This window comes from Acipenser ruthenus, chromosome 6 (genome assembly GCF_902713425.1).
Source record: "Acipenser ruthenus chromosome 6, fAciRut3.2 maternal haplotype, whole genome shotgun sequence".
Taxonomy (NCBI): domain Eukaryota; kingdom Metazoa; phylum Chordata; class Actinopteri; order Acipenseriformes; family Acipenseridae; genus Acipenser; species Acipenser ruthenus.
This window is the reverse complement of record NC_081194.1, coordinates 53,459,813-53,478,334: the sequence shown is the minus strand read 5'-3', so window position 1 is coordinate 53,478,334 and position 18,522 is coordinate 53,459,813. Positions and strand designations below refer to the sequence as shown.

General features: G+C 38.2%; 1 protein-coding gene across 2 annotated transcripts; it reads right to left on the bottom strand.

The window, feature by feature from the left end:
- Positions 1-1,214: 1,214 nt before the first annotated feature.
- Positions 1,215-18,409, bottom strand: mtif2 (mitochondrial translational initiation factor 2). 2 transcript variants are annotated; one of them, XM_059025501.1, is made up of 14 exons: positions 18,330-18,409; positions 16,823-17,049; positions 16,449-16,569; positions 14,955-15,126; positions 14,156-14,316; positions 13,532-13,708; positions 12,654-12,793; positions 10,987-11,111; positions 8,559-8,763; positions 5,549-5,801; positions 3,638-3,778; positions 2,474-2,638; positions 2,212-2,352; positions 1,215-1,772 (listed from the first exon to the last, which is right to left on the bottom strand). In XM_059025501.1, the coding sequence occupies exons 2-14, from the start codon at positions 17,042-17,044 to the stop codon at positions 1,603-1,605; spliced, it is 2,193 nt and encodes a 730-aa protein (XP_058881484.1). In that variant the 5' UTR covers positions 17,045-17,049; positions 18,330-18,409; the 3' UTR covers positions 1,215-1,602. The 2 variants fall into 2 exon arrangements, with proteins under 2 accessions (XP_058881484.1, XP_033872914.3); XM_034017023.3 differs by lacking the exon at positions 18,330-18,409 and adding an exon at positions 18,187-18,323.
- Positions 18,410-18,522: the final 113 nt, after the last annotated feature.

Genomic DNA, 18,522 nt, shown 5'->3' with positions numbered 1-18,522 from the left:
CAAATGTGGGTCTTGGAAGAAGCAGGTGTCTTCCTTTCAGCACCATAAAAATATAAATTTGAGTAAAAGAAAAGTGGTTTGACACAAGCCAGGTTCTCAAATTGAAATGGTAGGATATTCTATTTCTATGATTTACAAAATTATGAACTTAGACTTACAACAAAGTGTAGGGTAATATTACTTAGTTTTAAAAACATAAATGCTTTTATATACAAATCCTACCTATTGACATTTTGCAATCTGTTAATGGTTTAGAGTTCTATTGCTCTAATACTGAATTACAATTCACTTGCATAACTAATTTACAAAAAGGTAAGGTGGGATGGGGGATGATTTTGTATCCTTACATATTGTGCCTGCGCTCTCCATTGAACATTTCAGGGGGCTAGTTTATTGCCATCTTTGGCAGTTCCACCAGAATCACAAAATATTGCGTAGTCCTGTAATGGTGATTGAAACTAGGTCCCATCCCACCTTACCATTTGTTATTAACCTTAATTGTACTCCAAAGATGGGGTGAGGTAGTGCCTTAACCCTTTGTGGTCCATTTATTAAATGTGCGTCAGGCACGCCAGGTCTAATTTTCACACGCGCTGTTTAAAAGTATTTTTTTCCACAGTCAAACGGGTTTAAAAGGCCCTGCATAACAACAAAGCACTCACTAGGCATCTCCAGCCCCGTCCCACCCTTTCGTCCACTATAGCTTTCACCTATGTAAGACATAAATAATAATAATAGTCGTACATACCGATCAATCATCTCCTAATCACTCGATTTATCACCAAACTCCTCAATAATGCGATCCAAGTCATTATTTTATTACTATAACATCTCAAAAAAGCTCTGCAAATGTCCGTGTTCTCTGTGCGCTGACGCACTATCAGCCAGCTTGTTTACTTATGACCGCCCCGTTATCTGATACCAGGGCCATGTATGACTAATCATGAGATACGCCTTTTTTTTTTTTCCGGACTTGTCTCGGCTACTGTCGTTCCCACTTGGCCATTGAATGGTTTTCTCTGCTTTTTCCGGAGAAAAAACGACTAAAAATCTGACAATGGACCTGAAAGGAATAATTGCAATGTCGGACCAGGTCCGACAATGGACCGCAAAGGGTTAAATTTACAGAAAAGGTGTTTTACACCCCTCAAATGGTCCTTGGGAGGTTCAAAAGTTAGCTCTTGTAAGCCCAAGCCGAGAATAAATGCTGCAAGTTTTGAATGATGTGTTTTATTACGATATTACAGATTGTTTAGATGTCATATCTGATATGCAGATATCAATAAATAACTTGCTTTGAAGTTGTACAATTTCATACAGCTGCTTTAAAGAAAAGTTTTCTGATTCTTCTCAATCCAAACATTAGCATAATTTTTTCAGTAAGGACAAATGTACCCAATAAAAAGTACCAAACAGAATAAACAACTCAAGATTGTATTGAGTAATCTAAGTTGTTTTGTATTCAATTTAGAATTACTATTGGTGCTTTTTTCCCCTTTCATTAAAAATGTGCTAACAATTAAGAGTAAAAAGCTTTGAGCATCAGGTCCATCATGTTTCACTAGTGATCCAGTCCTGAAATTGATGGTTGTCCTCATTAGTTTAAAACCCTGGGTCCCAGCAGATCTCCTGCTGTTTTTCTGTGTCTTCGTAGCACACAACTTCATCTCCAGGCTGGAAATCAATGTCCTTATCCATACTGAGGCCACACTCCATTCCAGTCTTGACTGTCTGCACATCATCCTTGAGGTGCTTCAGAGTCGTCAGAGAACCTAAGGGGAATGTTAAGAGACTGATAAATCATGCTTTGTACATATATAGAGTGCTCCCACCTAACGGAGTGCCGCAGCATTAAAGTTGGATATTGGAAAAAATTATATATATATATATATATATATATATATAAAATTTTAAAAGGTGTGTATCAAATACCAATAAATTCATTAAAACTGTACCAGTAATAGAAATTTCTATTTCTGGATGTACTAGACTATAAAATATGTATCGCCACCAAAAAGAACTAAAAAAAAAAAACTATTGTGGACCAGCATGACTTCATATTCTAGTAATAAAACGTCAGATGTATTAAACTAAGCAAGGCACATAACCCCTTTGTAATGTACAATTGTAAAGTTTGTTAACTTCCCTAATCACTACACACTTTCCTTTCTGAAGACACCCATCGTGTCAACTGAAGGCTGTTTAACTTACCTTTCCAAATGATGTCTCCCCTGCGGATGAGTTTAAACTTCATCTTTCTGTCGAGCTGTCCCTTGTTCACCCTGCAGCCAGCCACTGGCAACTTCTTCTTCCCAACAGTGACGTAGAACGTAGCCAGAACAGAGGCTTCTCCTGTGGGTGGCACACACAGCTTTAAATCAGTCTGGCGTTTACTCAGGACATCTCATCCCCATTATGGCATGATATTAATATTTTTAGTATCCGTGTTTGTATACTGGTACATTACACTTACCTACTACATTCTCTGCCACTGTGGGAGGCAGTTTGCTGCTCAGTTCCTCTTTTAGGTCATCAATGAGCTTGTAGATAATGTTGTGCAGTTTTATCTGGACTCCTTTCTTAACAGCAGCTTGCTGAATAGCTTTGTTGGCGTCCACGTTAAACCCGTAGACCACGCCTGAGACGAGAGAAGCGACACATGATTTTTCACTGCCACAGAAAACCAATTTCTCTATCCATTGAAATGAGTGGCGCTTGCTTTATGCTAATGTCAGAATCTTTTTCAGAAGCTTTGTCTGATTGATTCTGATCTGCTGAAACCTTAAGCTGAGGGTACACAGAGCCACTTCATGGCTTGGAATTTGGTTTCCGGAGACTAGGTTTCAGGCCACTGCATGGCACAGCAGGGGGGACAGGATTTGATACAGCAAAGTTGCCTCTAAATAGGTCTCCCAGTCTCCTGGAACCAGGTTTCAAGCCACTGTTCCTGAAAAAGTGGCTCCGTGTTCCCTCAGCTTTACAAAAATAATTCTGATTGGGGCAAGACAATGCAAAATGTTCCACTTAGAAATTAAATATACTCTTCTGTGGCCTGTAAATTATTATTATTCCAGAATCCATGCAGGCTATTCAATTGATTTAAAAGGTGGTGGATTTAAAAAAATAAATAAATATATAAAAACAGTGACAATATTTAGAACCCACTGTCATTTACTGGGCTGATTAAGTAAAAAATACTATAATCTGTTGCATAGTATACGTGTAATGTACATCAACAATACTGACCAGGTTTATCATTAACATACCGTTCATAAAAGGATACAAGGCTCATTATAGCTGTTAAACTGAAATAAAAGGAGATTAGCAATAAGAATATGGTTTGCATGTGTGTTAATCCTTTTACCAGCGTGTAAGCTTACAGAGTTTTGGGGAATTCAAATAAGTAACTATTGCTCATGAATAATTACAGAGTTGCGGCAGAGCTTTGCTATTAGGCAGTTTCACACATGGCCACAAGAGGACAGTCCTGTATTAAATTATTTTTCAAAAGTAGGGACTATATAGTATGTTGAATAAGTAGTACCATGTGTGCCATACTGCAACAATATAAATTGTAACTATAGAAACAAAGTTAATCTGTTAATTAATATTTGAAGCCTTGTCTTTTCTCGATTACCTGAGAATGTTTCTGCAAGGTTAATGTCATTTTCACTAATGTCTCCAACACCGAAGTGCACAATGTCCAGCTCACACTGCTCATCAGCATCATAGCTGTCCAGGATGTTCAGAATGGCCTCCACAGATCCATCCACATCACCTGGCAGACCAAACAAAACAGCACAGGGTCCCCCATTTTCATCACAGAAATGAGAGAATACTACTACTACTACTACTACTACTACTACTACTACTACTACTTCTACTACAAGTTAAATTTGAACAGCTCAAATGATGTAATGATCCATGCTGTTTTAAAAAAAAAAAAAAAAAATGTTACAACTGTACATATTTAGGCACATTTAGAAATGGTTTAAAAAATAAAAATTAAACACAGATGCAATTTATATTTCATATTTTCCTTTTACATTTATTTTCCACGTCCCTTAAGCTGAGGGAGCACAAAGCAACTTTTTCAGCAACAGTGGCTTGAAACCTGTTTCCAGGAGACCGGGAGACCTAGTTTGAGGCAACTTTGATGTATCAAACTTCATCTCCCCTGGTGTGCCATGCAGTGGCCTGAAACCTAGTCCCCTGAAACCAAGTTCCAAGTCACAAAGTGGCTTCGTCTTCCCTCAGCTTTAGGTAACTTAAAAACAAAGGGGCATTTTCAACACAAAATAATAAGGGGAAGTAAGAGCACACCAAGGTCTTACATTTTGTCACACTGCAGTTGTAAACTACAATAATTGAACCAGCAGAAATCAATGTAAAAGACTAGGGACGGCCGGAATATAATCCATGTTATGATAACTGTCAAAAAATATCATGGTATCACGGTATATCACGGTATACAGTACACCATGCAAGTTATAAAATGATGGCTTACTAAAAATGGAGAAATATTACTGTAAATGACTTAATTTACTATAACTCACAAAAATAACAAAAATGCACACCTTTCACAGAATGCTTTAAAGTTGTTTTTTTTTTTTTTAAAGACAACGAGAATTTTAAGTACATGTACAGTATTATTCTATTAAAATCTACCATTCGCTCAGAACAATGTGATTTGTTAGAAAAACTTTAACATACCAAAAAAAAACAAATAAGTGCTTTGTTTAGTTGATGGTAAACAGCATTAGGAAATGATTTACTAATACAGGTTATTATTTAAAAGCAGAGATGAGCTACATTTTTGGTACGGGGTAAATAAAATACATATAGCAACACCAAAAAAAAAATAATAATACTAAGACGTATATTCTTGGATTTATAGCTAGAGTTCATGTGCCATTGTACAAGTAAGCTTCCAATTCTGTTACTTAATGATTATTACAAATGCAGAGTTTGAACCAAAAAGATTTATTCACTTGCCTAAAAAAATTTGAATACTGTAAATAACTTGTTTAAGCAAAACTATTTTGAGAATAAATAGGCTATCTCGCTCCAGTGGCTTGTCTCTTACTAATTGAGACATTGAAACTTGTATTTTCTGTCACTGACAGTTTCATTCAAAACCATTATCAACTACAGTATCAGTTCACAAAAAGAGCTTGCTTATACACTTTGCTAAGGCTGCAAGTATCCCCCCTGGTTTAGAAACATGTTTGCAGTAGAAAAATGCAAGGGCAAAGCGGCGGTGATGATGGTAACTGACAGTAAGGCTGAAGTGGATGGAATGTTAAATGTGAGGCTCAGTGAGAAAGCGGAGGAGCACTGAGGCTTGTTTCGTACAGGGTGTTCATAGGGACATGAACACAGCATTAATCATTGTATACCGTAATTACGGTATTTGCGGTGTAGCAGAACAGGCACGGATGTTTCTAGTCGAAACATTTCTATTTTTTTTATTTAGAGCTTGAATCCTATGAAAGAGGTATTGATTTTGTACAAATTAAAGTTAGTTAAAAGTTCTGTGAGTGGCTACCTTTGATGATGACAGGGAGGGCGAGCTGCTCATTCTCCATCCTCTCCTTGGGTCTGAAGGCCATGCGCTGTTTGTTGGCCCTGTACATGGCGCTCTTCCTCTGTCTCCAGTTCAGATGGCTCATGGTGTCCCGCTCCTTGCTGTAGGACTCTTGGTGCTCTTTCTGCTTTGCTTCAATCACCTGCTGGTCCTCCTTCAGTTTCTCCTGCTCTTCAATATATTTCCTCCATTCAATAACTTCACGAGCTCTTTGCTGGGAATTGCAAAATAAAACATTAAACAGCGTCAAAAAAATAGTTGTAGCAAACAGTACGTGTTCATATTGTCACAGAATTAATCAAAACCCTTGAGCCTGGAACGATGTGGAGAATACATAAAATAAATACTGGTGTTCAGGTAGGCGCCTTGTCTAATCTGTTGTTGCAAATACCCACTGACTGTGACTACAGCACAGAGGAGTGGAAAGTGGCAGATACAGAGGCAAGTCCATATTATATTAGAGACATTAAAATGGCCCATGGCGTACCCAGATTAGTGTATTTATGTGAGCAGACTGAGATGGATAAGAATGGGACTTTCCAGAACTGTCCTGCAGGGGATTCCACAAGGTTTGGTTTGAGAGTGAGAAATTCCAAGAATAAACAAGCTTCTACCAGACACCCAGACTGTTGTTGTGACAAGTGCCAGCTAAGACAGGGCCCAATTAAAAAGAGAGTATTTATAAAACCATTTTCTCTAAAAAATGAACTTATACCCAGTAACGGCCATCTAGCCAGTCAAAAGGTCAGGGTGTGGTTTGGTCTTGCAGTATCGCTTGCTAGAGGTGGATTTTTGAGGAAGTAGGCTAAAGTCTATCCTCAACTGAGCTTGTGAGAATTTGAAGCCAGCCTCTGTAGCTGAATCCTGATTTGAGACTCTGCCTGAAAAGCCTTTACCTACTGACTGACATCACCAAGCCGCTCTGAATCAGTTGCACCTCAAAGAGGAGGGGAAGCATATATTGATTGCCTGAACTATAGGTGTCTTAAATATGAGTAGAATCAATATATGCATTCTGTAAGGTGGTTTAGTTAGATTAGTATGCCTGACTGAAAGCAGTAACTGGTTTTAATTGTTTCTCGTTTGATTGTTCTTTAATACTTGTGTGATATTTTTCAAACGTGATAAAACATTGTTAGAAACTAAAGTCGTGAAACACTTGTATTTTAGTGGCAGTAATACTCCTAATTAAGAAAAGTTTCAGATAAAACATTGTTAAAAACTTTGTAATATTATCATTATTGTGCTTCATTAAATATAGTCTCTCGAAAGGAGACTGTTATCCTAAATATCGTGTCTGTCATTGTCTCTCATAATGTTTAGTGGATTCAGTGGATTCATTTCACTCGGGCCCAGTGCATAAAAATTAGCCACTAGGAGTACTGTTCCCTCCTGAGTTTTACCTTCATAAGACTCAAACGTGACACTTTCCTTACATTTTCTGATGTAACGAGAAACCGATGATACCAGTGTGAATGTAACGGGCAGTGCTGTGTGATACACTGCCGTTGAGGACTCTGTCCCCTGTCGTGAGATGAGAGGAGGTTAAAGCTTAAAAAAAATAACACAAATAAAAACCCCACAAATGCAGACTAGCATGGCTCTTGCGCATGTGGTGAGGGGTGTGCACATGGGGGGGCAAGCAGGGGCACTGGCCCCTCCAATAATCATCTCCAAAATATTCATTTCTGCTTATCAGTGTATTGCGTTTGCCCTTTCTGTCACTGACACTCACAACCTGAACGTATTTCCTCATAACGTGCAGTTATGGACACGCGTGTACTCGGTTTGCACACGTTCCCCCATAACGTGCATCTAAGGACTGGCGCGTGTGTCCCCTTAATGTTTGAGTCCAGCTGCAGTACTACAATTAGTGGAAAAACTGCCCATTTTTAAAATGATGCTATTTTATGCTAAACTGAAAACTGTTAATATACTAAAGGGAAAGCACTTGTGAAGCTGAATCAACAATTTCAATGCAGAGCTTCTGAAATGCAGTACGATTTATTTGCACACCACATTGAACCTATTTTAACGTTCAGGAATCAGACAATGCAATGTCTTTGCCAGAACTCATGAAGGTCTGTAAAGAACATGACCTGGGACTTCTGTATCCTGATGTATTCAACCTATTGGTGCTTTTGGCCACGCTGCCTGTTACAGAAAGATGTGTCAGTGTTACAAAGCTCCACAGCGTATGGACTTTCATTGAAATGGCTATTTATTTATATATGGCTATTTATATATATATATATATATATATATATATATATATATATATATTGTTTAATGTGCCCCCCCCCCCCCAATAGCGGTCACATTTTTCTTCCTGCGCATGCCCCTGCATGTGGTTAAGACTTGCTTGCACCCAGCCTCCGTGATGTTACATTAAGCAGTTTGTTTTATTTTTTAAAAGTCCATTTTTACATTAGTTAATATGTGGTGTATAGGATGTCTCATTGCTGGGCTGCTCCAACTGTACAAAATGATTTCTGTTATAATGAGACACTCTACATACGATATTATAACTCACAAAAACAAATATTGTTCTTTTTTATTTTTTTTTACTTACGAACTATGTTGTATGTTCTATGCAGGTCGTGACATCTATTACACAGGATAAGATATATAGGAATTTTGACATATTCTTTACAGTGATTGGTTGATTTCTCACAAATAAGCTTAAGTGTATAAAGTGTATACAGCCGGTTAGCTTTTCTGTGAAGCTTTATTTTAACCCTCGTGCCCTATTTATTTGTCTTTTTCTTTAATAAATGTGCATGCTAATGCTTGAACTGCAGCTTCCGAGTCTCATTCCTGCCAACAACATCTCAGCCCGCAGCGCTATCCTGCCACACCTCCCAAAAGCATAAAGAATATTGGTAAATCTAAGAAATAAATAATAATAATAATAAATCGCACAAATCCAGGCAGCATTTTAAGGTGCGGGACCTGTACCTGCCACTCTCACCTCGGACTCCACTTCAAGGATTTCCTCCCCTGCGGACGGCACATCCTTCCAGCCCACGATCTCCACGGGCGTGCTGGGCCCCGCCTCACTCATCGCTCGGTTATTCTCGTCGAACATCCAACGCACCTTCGCCCAGGACTTACCAGCCACCAGCGTACAGCCTTTCTTCAGAGTGCCTCTCTGAATTATAGCCGTGGTTACAGGACTGGGCAGTGGGAAAAAAATATTAAGATTTAGTACTCAAGAATGGCTTCTCTTTTTTCTTATCTTTTTGATGTGGATTGGATTGGCAGCACTGAAGACTCAGAGCTCTACATTTCCTTTGAGGGACCCTCTTTATTGGTAGTGATAGAATATCTAATTTTCCATGTTGATCCCATCTCTTCTGTGGCCTCTATTACTCCTTCTCCACTGGCACATCTGACACGTGGGGGCTTGGTATGGTATGGTACGGGTACGGCTGGTTCTCCACTGGCAATTTGTCGCGCTGAGCGAGAAGTAAACTGTGAAACTCTGGACTCACAAGACATCTGAATCCGGCTGCGAGCCGAGCCACGGGCGGGGTTAAGGACTTTCGTCATTACGTTGCATCAGTCAGTACACTCCACAAAGACAAACAACAAATGACATGCCGGGCAGCGAGTGAGATGAGAGAAAAGTACAGCCTTGGGTCACTGAGGAAGTGCAGGCTCTAGTTTCTCTGTGGGCAGATAGAAGTGTTCAGGAAGATCTGGAGTCGTGCTTTAGAAATGAGAAAGTTTATGCCCGAATTTCTGATGATTTACAGCAAATCATCAGGTATGGTACACTTAACTCACAAACTCAAAAACACAAAATTCTACCAAATGTCTTATCCTTGACCTTTATTATATTAATATTAGTGCTGGAACAAACAAATATTAGAACGAATATTTTTTGACATGTATTCGGATATAAAAATCAGATGTTCATATTCGCTACAAATGACAAAAATACCTTGCACTTATTTCCCATCTCACCAGAATTTGCGTGAATTTGCAAAAATGGCAAATGAAAAAGAGCTCTGTGTGATGCAAGATGAATATTATTTTATATATATATATATATATATATATATATATATATATATATATATATAAACCACAGGATCAACACAGCAGCTCTTGAGCCTCTATTTAAAAGATTTAGACAGTAAAAAGTAAACAAACCAGTGATCTCTAAGGAAAGCCACCTTGGACAAAAAAAACGTGTTGTGCTGCTTTAGAGAGAGTCAGAATCTAATGGGACAGAAAAAAGGCAAGAAAGTCATTCTGAAATGCCTCGCTTAAGCAGTGCCCAACATGCTGAAATTATTGTGAAGTGATTTTTATATAGCTTGTATGTTTTATATATTTTTTGTTGCAACTTTGTTATGTGGAATGTAATAAACGAGAACCAAAACAGTGAGTTTTTTTCCTTTTCACTTTACAATGGCATTTCCATGTTTGTTTTATTTGAAGTGTTTAAAGTTAAATTTCAGTTTTTGTTTGCTTGTTCAGCTACAAAAAGGCACAAGTAAACCTCATGTTTTTACTTTATGAAAACGTGTCTATGTCCGCTGTTAACTGTGAAGAAACGGCAATGGCAAGGAATGAAAAAAATAAATGAAGTAAATGTGGTGTCAACTTTATGTACTATTTATTTTTAGAATAAATAAAACAACGTTTAAATGCTATTTCTGGCATTCTTTGTTTTGTAGTTAATTCACTGGGGTAATAAGTCCTACATAACTTATTCTTTAGTCCTGGGATATTTTTCTATTTTAATATGTTACATATTGTAAGGTCTTGGTGTAAAATAAAGGCATGGTGTAAATTAACAACAACTGTCTTTCGTTGTGTGTGACGTCAGTAGTGCGGCTTGGCTCTGCAGTGGAAAAACAACCCAGGCTTGGTTGTACAGTGGAAAAGAGGTATATGTCAATTGTGCCAAATCTACTGTCTACCGAGGGCTAGGTAGATACAAACTAGACTCAGTTCTATTGTGATCCAATCAACATTTTAACACAAACCTACAGAGGCTGGGCATTTAACTGCAGTGGCAGAAAACCCTTGGTTTCCTATTTTTTATATCCTAGACTTCTTATCTCCACTCTGAGAAATCCTGCAACACCAATGCACTGAAAGCAGCAGTCTGAATGCAGTTACTACGGAGACACGCAGCCTCTCCCACCAGACCTATCTGTCTATACAAGTTATGTACTGTGTATAGCAGGGGTCTCCAACCCTGGTTCTGGAGAGCCCCAAATCCTAAGGTTTATATGTCATCAATGGCTAAGATCTGGCTAATTAAGCCAATAATTGGTGCAATGAAGTAACCGAGAGCTTGGCTGAAACAAAAAGCAGAAGACCAAGTATCTCTCCAGGACCAGGCTGGAGACCCCTGGTGTATAGTGTATCCATACACTCACCCTTTGCCTTTGTCTGTTCGGCTTTCTATGACGGTCCCCTCAACCAGCCCCGTGGGATCGGCCTTCAGTTCCAGCACCTCTGCCAGAGTAACTGTGGCCTCTGCCAAAGACTTCAGGTTGTCTCCCTGGAACAAAAAAAAACACATGGTTAAAATATATTAAACAACTATTTTAGTTTTACAGCATGTATGACTTAGCACCATCCTGTAAAATGTTTTACCTACATCTCATATATTTAGCACTACAACATTCTGCTGTTAATCCTTCTGTTTTGCACATTCCAGTTTACGAGAATATTAAAGCACGTAGAAACCTGCTCACCCCGGATTTGGATTAAATGTTTACACCCACCCCTCACTTGACTGGTCAGTATTGTGACGTAGCTCCACCCATCCCTCTTTGGCCTGCTTTGAAAAAGGCAAGTCAATGAGGCTTGGCTAAATTAACATAGAAATGCAGTATGAGGGGCAGCAGGGTTTTCACCCCAGGTTGAGTGGTGTGTGGAAACAAGGTATAAGTGAACTGGCAGGAAATTTTACTTCAGTCTGGAAAACAAAACAAAAACACCTCCACAGCACAACAATGTGGGACATTGTGAGAATGTTATGTAGATTGTTATTACACTTCTAAGCGAGAAGATCCAACCCAAAGAGTATTTCACAAGCAAGATACCTTTTCATTATTGCCAAAGAAATAATAAAATAACTACAGTGGCTTCTGAAAGGTGTTTGCTTCCAGCAAAACATCAGTAGTGGTGAACAACAATCGTGGCCTCTGTCTTAGAACCTTGTATGGAGGTAGTATGTTTGCTTTAAACAGCGTTAGAAAGGGCTGAACAAAGCAGACAACAAGCTAGACAGGCTATAGTTTTTAAGATCAGCCTCACAAAAATTGCTGAGGAGTCAGTCATTACTAACTAGTGATTGGTTGCAACCCTTCAGAAAAAAGGTCTACTGTGGAACCCCATGCAATTGTTTCACATGGTCAGTTTTCATGGTATTGCTTTTACCATATGATTTACCAAGTGAGTCTGTGCTTTCACAATGCATTGCTATACATTTACCATTGTATACTGCAGCAAAGGTTTTGAAAGGTATGCAATTTTAAACTGATAGTCTGGGTGCTTCTGATGTGGAGAAATATATCTTAGACTTGGATTTTGTATGATGTGCCTACACAAGTCCTTTAAGTTGCCTTGCACACAATCACCTCTTTGAAAACCATGCTCTTTACATGTAGCAGAACCACAATAACTCTCAAGTAGCATATGAACAATAAGCACTGCAGTGAGCATGATTAACAAAACAAAAAAAAAAAAAGCTTTTATATATTGTATGTATGCATCTATCAGCCATAGCTATTACATTTAATAGTGCTGAATTTTGAAATACTAACATAAACTTAAATGTAAGTTTCTTTTAGTATTTCTGTACGTACGTATGTATGTAGATAGCCTGAATTGATTACAACACTGAGCAGATTTTTTTTCTCCTTACTTCTCTACATTTATAGACAGTAGGCATGGCTGGCTGATTCTGACACACTCAGTGATTTCTGGTAAAGAATGCTGTAACCACATTTTTATCACAATTGGGTCAGCAGTTCACTGGATATATGCATGGAAGCCTCCACTGCATGCAAGGGGTGTGCTGTACTCTGTGCCTGACCTTGAGAGCTGACACGTGGACAGCCTGCACTTCTCCACCGTACTCCTCACACACCACATCATGGACCAGCAGCTCCTTCTTTACCCTCTCTGTGTCCGCGTCAGGCTTGTCACACTTATTCACAGCCAGGATGATGGGAACTGAGACACAAACCATCACACACAAGAGGCTCGATCAATCATGCTGTTTAGAGCAGAGAGGTCATTACCATGGTAGGTGCCGTCAGTAATCTTGAAACACTTAACAAACAGTGGCTCGGTTTTCAACTTTTAAACAACTGTTCAGTCCTCCGAGTGAAATTTAATTAACACCTTTTTATTTAGAGACAAAAGGATTGCTCATTATATAGGAAGTATAGACCAACAGTTTTCCACTGTAAGCCTCAACTCCAACACAATATTTGTATGAGATATATATATTTCTTTCTTTTTCTTGTACGGTGGTGCATTATCCAACTGTTTCAACACCTCCACTTTTGTCTGCAAGGACAGTGCACATTTTTGCGTGAGCTCTATGGCAACTAGAAATGCCTCATAGGCTCTGTGGTCCCCAAACAGCACTAAAATACAGTACAGAGGCACTAATGTGAATGCAAGTTAATACATTTCCCAATATCCTGGGAGGGCTCCAAATTAATTAGCACTAACAAGAAATGTCTGAATTTGTACTACAAGTAGAAAATTCATACTATCAGGAAATATGTTTAATCAGAGTTTGTTTTAGTCAGAATTGACTGTGTGTGCGTATATAAAGTACATCTTTTGTCAAAGGGGAGCAGGATATTTGATTTTCAAAACATATCTGCATGCATGTATACAGGTGTCCACACATGTGGTCCTAAAAGAGTAAAACTGTTCTTCAACAGTGGATGACATTACCTTTTGCATTTTTGGCATGCTGAATGGATTCTACTGTTTGTTTCATCACCCCGTCGTCTGCAGCTACCACCAGTATGACTATATCAGTTACATGGGCTCCTCGGGCTCTCATTGCTGAAAAGGCTGCATGCCCTGGTGTGTCTAGGAAAGTGATCTTTTCACCAGATGGCAGTTGGACTGTGTTGGTTGGGGCGGGGGGTACAAGACACAACAAAAGAGTGATGGTTATAATTCTTTTTTCCCATTAAAATGTTTATGATTGACTGTACATCACACTGCAACTCATTAAGGTTATTCAATAGGTCTTATAGACAAGAGATCTTTATATACAGGTATAGCTGTATAGTTTTGACTTCACTGTGTACCTACATTGCAGTAAGGTATTAAAAAGCATGTGTATGGTATCTAAGAAGCACTTTTCTCCCACTTGTACTGTGAAATCCCTCTATAACGAGCACCAGAGGTGAAAAACAAAGTTTTTGACAAAGAGCTGGTCCTAAGACAGGGAGCTCTTTAGATTAGATACCAAATTTTGTCTCAAAACTGCACAGTATGTTTTTTTTGTCTGAGGCTGTTTACAAATGCAGCAATTAAATGAAGGTCAGTCCAGTCCGCAGTGCTTACCGAGGAATGCTCCGATGTGCTGGGTGATACCTCCGGCCTCCATGGCCGCCACCTGGCTCTTTCTTAAACTGTCCAGCAGTGTGGTTTTACCATGGTCTACATGACCCATTATGGTTACAACAGGGGGACGTGCAACCAGCACTGTTGGGTCTGCTGGGGGCCTAGAATAAAATAAAAGGGATTTCATTATAATGATGTTAGTATGATGTTGAGCTTTGTACCATCAAACCACCACAGAGTCCATTCATTATTACATTTGATCAGCCTTTATTTCAAGCGCCCCTTTTTTCAGTACACTGACTTAAAATCTAGCTTATTAGCACATTAACATATAAGAGTTCAGCAAACATCAGATCCCTACATTTATCAACTCCAAGATGATCACATTATTTATTATTAAAGATGTAACTATTTCATATGTAAAAGTTTGCAAATTAGACCAGGATAAAACCCATTTTGCATCAAGTTTTTATTTTGTTGCTAGTTTTGATATAATGGGACCTATTTACAAAACTTTAACACCCATGCATACAGTACATAAACATAAAACATGTCCATGGCAATAAACATTTATTTCTACAATGTAAAACATTCATAATTTAAATCAAACATGTATTTGCATGTAGTCTTGCACAGTAAACATTACATTTTGTGTATAAATTAATTTCCAAGTAAAACAAATACATCTTATTAATATTCATGCTATAAAACTACAATGAGTACAGTCATTCATAATTCAATTTAAGCTCTTTGTCTTGTAAAACAAAACAGTTCAACTGGACACCAAGTGGGAGTGTACCTGTTAACTGCATCTTTATTTTCCCTGACTTTTCCCTCAGTCAGTTTTGCCCATTTGTACTTCATTCCTGATTTCTTGACTGCCTCCTTGATCCATACCTCATCTAAGAGGGAGTCTGGTTCCAAGGAGTCCAGATCAATGGTTGTGTGTAGCAGAGCCTCATAAACGTGATCTGGCAGGAAAACAACACAATCACATTGAGTCAATACAGTCACTGCTCCATAAAACAACTCCACTGCCTTAACCTCCACAAATACATGGATACTGTCATTTGATTTATTTTTCACTTACATTTTTATCTGCATCAGAATTCACCTGGCATGATCTGTGCCTGAAGAATCATATTTGCTGGCTAATTACTTTGATTCCAAAGAAATATCAATGCATTGGAGCAATATTACTGGCCCCATTTATTAGACAATGATAGCATGAAAATTAATTTTGCGAATACAACTATATATGGAATATATCACTGATAAATAGAAAGAGGTTAACCCATTAAAGAGTAAGTAGCAGGGTTCTGAAGAATAGTGTTATACGTCCCCACGTGTTGCTACAACTGTTTAAATAACGTACCTGTAATTTTTATTTTTATGGTTAACATCCTGACAACTTCTTACACTTATAACTTTAAAGTGCTTGAAATGGCTGCTCTAGTGTACTGGGGTTTGAGATCTGTCCTCTAAATCACTGCAGGAAGAGCGATTAAAAAAACATAACAAGTACTCTAGCTTTTCTGTTCTGTACCACATCATGGATCGTTATTGCTGTTACCTGTTTGACAATGTGGGCAATAATCTTTACACTATCAGTGCACTAGAGCGGCCATTTTGAAAAGAGCTTTGAACAGACTAAAGTTAGAAGTGTAAAAAGTTGTCAGGATGTTAAACAACGAAAAGAAAAATTACAGGTACGTTACTTAAACAGTTGTAGCAACACATGGGGATGTGTAACTCTGTATTTTTCAGAACCCTGCTACTTACTGTTTAAGGTGCAAAGGACATGTGTCTCACAAATAGCATTATGCTAACTATTTTTTACAATGAGCTGCAAAGTTTACTGACAGGTTGGATGTGCTCAACCAAATAGTCAGTTTCCTTGTGATACTTGAGTCCCTCTCAAATGTATTTTAAGAAGAAATGGTTTGAACAACCGCTCAATTCCTTGTTACCTTAAGGGGTTAAAAGGCAGAGAAAAAAAAAGAAAATGGAAAAACACCTTCAATGAGAGAATCAAAGAATACAGCTGGGTACAAAACATGACAATAAAAATGCTGTCTTATGTACCTTGGTAATACAGCTTTCTCACTGTCAATACACTGCTACAAAAAGGTGACTGAATATGAAACCAATATTCAGTTTGTATCTCAATCTGTTTATAAAATAATAGCTGTTAAAAAAAGAAAAGAAAAAAAAGAATGCTCTTAAAACAATCAAGAGCAACAGAGAACATTTTTAACACAGTGCTACTCACAACTCAAAATTCAAAACATACCAACATCTTTGTTCATTGCTTGAGCAAGTTCAGCAACAGACATACGCTGCTTAATTTCTACTTCTTGCTTTTCTTGTTTTGCTTTTGGTTTTGGAATCTTTGTCTTTCCAGAGCCTTTACCCTATGAAACAAAAGAAAAGAGGAAGCTGCACTGACTTTAAAACATTTTTTTTACTGGAAAACAATACTGGAATGCTGCTTTTCTGTCCCGTTGTGATACGAAACGCTACACCCCATTATACAGTCAAATACCCACTTACACCCACTTCACTTAAGAACCACCCCCCACCCAGCACAATATATAGCCAATACCATAAATGCGTGTGCTGTCTATATAAGGATAAAATGCAAATGTTTAAAGTGGTGACACTTACCAGCTTTGTGGAAAACAGTCTGGTTTGGCTAATGGAGACCATGATTAAAGTCTCATTGCACCACTTTGGGGTGTTGAGGAACCTAGATAGTTTAGTGCAGTAAGCAGGTGATCCAAGCGTTGTGCGCCGTGTTCTGTGGACTTCCTTATAGCACAGGGCACAGAGCTGTCTGCAGGCAGTGTTATAGCGCAGCAGGTTCTCCAGAAAAAGTTTTCCACTCATATTGACTATGAAAAAAATAAAAATAAAAACATTTAAAAATAATAGTTAGACAGCCCCCCCCCCCCCCCAGGTTTTGCATTTGTATGTAACCAAAATCCTAAATATGTTCAGAGCATACACTACCTTGCATTAAATATGTCTAAAATGGAATACAGTTTCTGAATGAGAATGTAGAAGTAAAGAGGGTTTCACCCCAGATCATAAATTAATTGTTTTATTCCGCTGCAGGCTGGAAATTGATTGTAGGGTTGTTTACTGGTGTAGTGTTATTTTCAGTTACGTGGGTAAAAAGTGGTACACAGCCCACTGTGCTTGCTTGAGCATGCCTAAACAACTTCTGCTAAGAAAGCAGGGACGTGCCCATTCAAATCTGGTACGTTATGTTTTAGGTCTTTTACAGCTTTTTAAATTGCATTTATCATATTTTTCACAACTAAAAAAGTAGTATGCGAATATTTATCATATGCAATACATTGGGTCTTGTACATTTTTTTTTTACTTCTGCAACTTTGCGGTGGACTAGTCTTTGGTCTTGTTCGTCGTTAATTGTTTTTTTCTGTTCAGAGAAATTGATTGTCTCTTTCCAGTTTAGGTTTGCAAAAAAATGATGTATAATTAATGGCAAATGTACCTCTGTTTGACAATTGTAAAACACATCAAATCGCAATTGATTGCACAGGTACCAAAATCTCACTGCACACCACTTTCTAATTACATGGGTCAAGTGTTGGTACACGTACCACATTGTGACGATGTACCACTTTATAACACTACATCAGGTTTGAACGTAGTAAAGACACAACTGCTATGTAAATAATTAAATTTCATGTCGTGTGAGCTTAACCTGACAACACACCAGAATGGTTTGTGCCTCGTTTTTCTGTATTTCGGAGTTGAATGACAGGTCCATAACATTTGACTCGTGTCACTATTCCGTTATCAGTACTGTAACGTACGAATTTGATATTAGACAGTCACAAATATTTTAATTTAAGTAAGAATTCTACACCAAACCAAAGTGTACTGACCAACCCCATGAAAATACACAACTATAATACCGGGGTTGTTTTTAGATTCAAGTGTTTTATTAAACATGGCGTGTTAGACAACTTTATTATTTTACATTACACGACAATATTTACCTGTTTTCTACCGTTGCATCAGCTGCTAAATTGAATTGTAATTGTTCGCATTGTTATTTTTGCAAAACTAAGATTCTTATGTTCTGAATCCCCGGTCACTGAAGTCATTCCTGTTTCTCTATGCGCGTCGCCATGACACTTACCCCACAATGCATTGCTATCCAGAGGCGCTGCTTGAGTTCAGAGGGTCCATGTTTCATATGCAAAGGGTGTATAGTTGCTGCTGGAAGGGAATTACTGTATTATGATTTGAATAATTCACTGAAACAGTCCGTTCGTGACTGGAACTCACTTCCAAATTGCAACAGGAAGATGCAACTTTTATGTATTACAGAA

What these genes read in the sequence shown, in the direction of transcription:
- mtif2 (XM_059025501.1), bottom strand. Translation starts at nt 17,044, where the DNA reads ATGAGTGGAAAACTTTTTCTGGAGAACCTGCTGCGCTATAACACTGCC. An exon ending in GACTGTTTTCCACAAAGCTG is followed by an intron (nt 16,570 to 16,822) that starts GTAAGTGTCACC and finishes TTTGTTTCATAG; the next exon opens with GGTAAAGGCTCTGGAAAGAC. An exon ending in AATAAAGATGCAGTTAACAG is followed by an intron (nt 14,317 to 14,954) that starts GTACACTCCCAC and finishes ATTTTATTCTAG; the next exon opens with GCCCCCAGCAGACCCAACAG.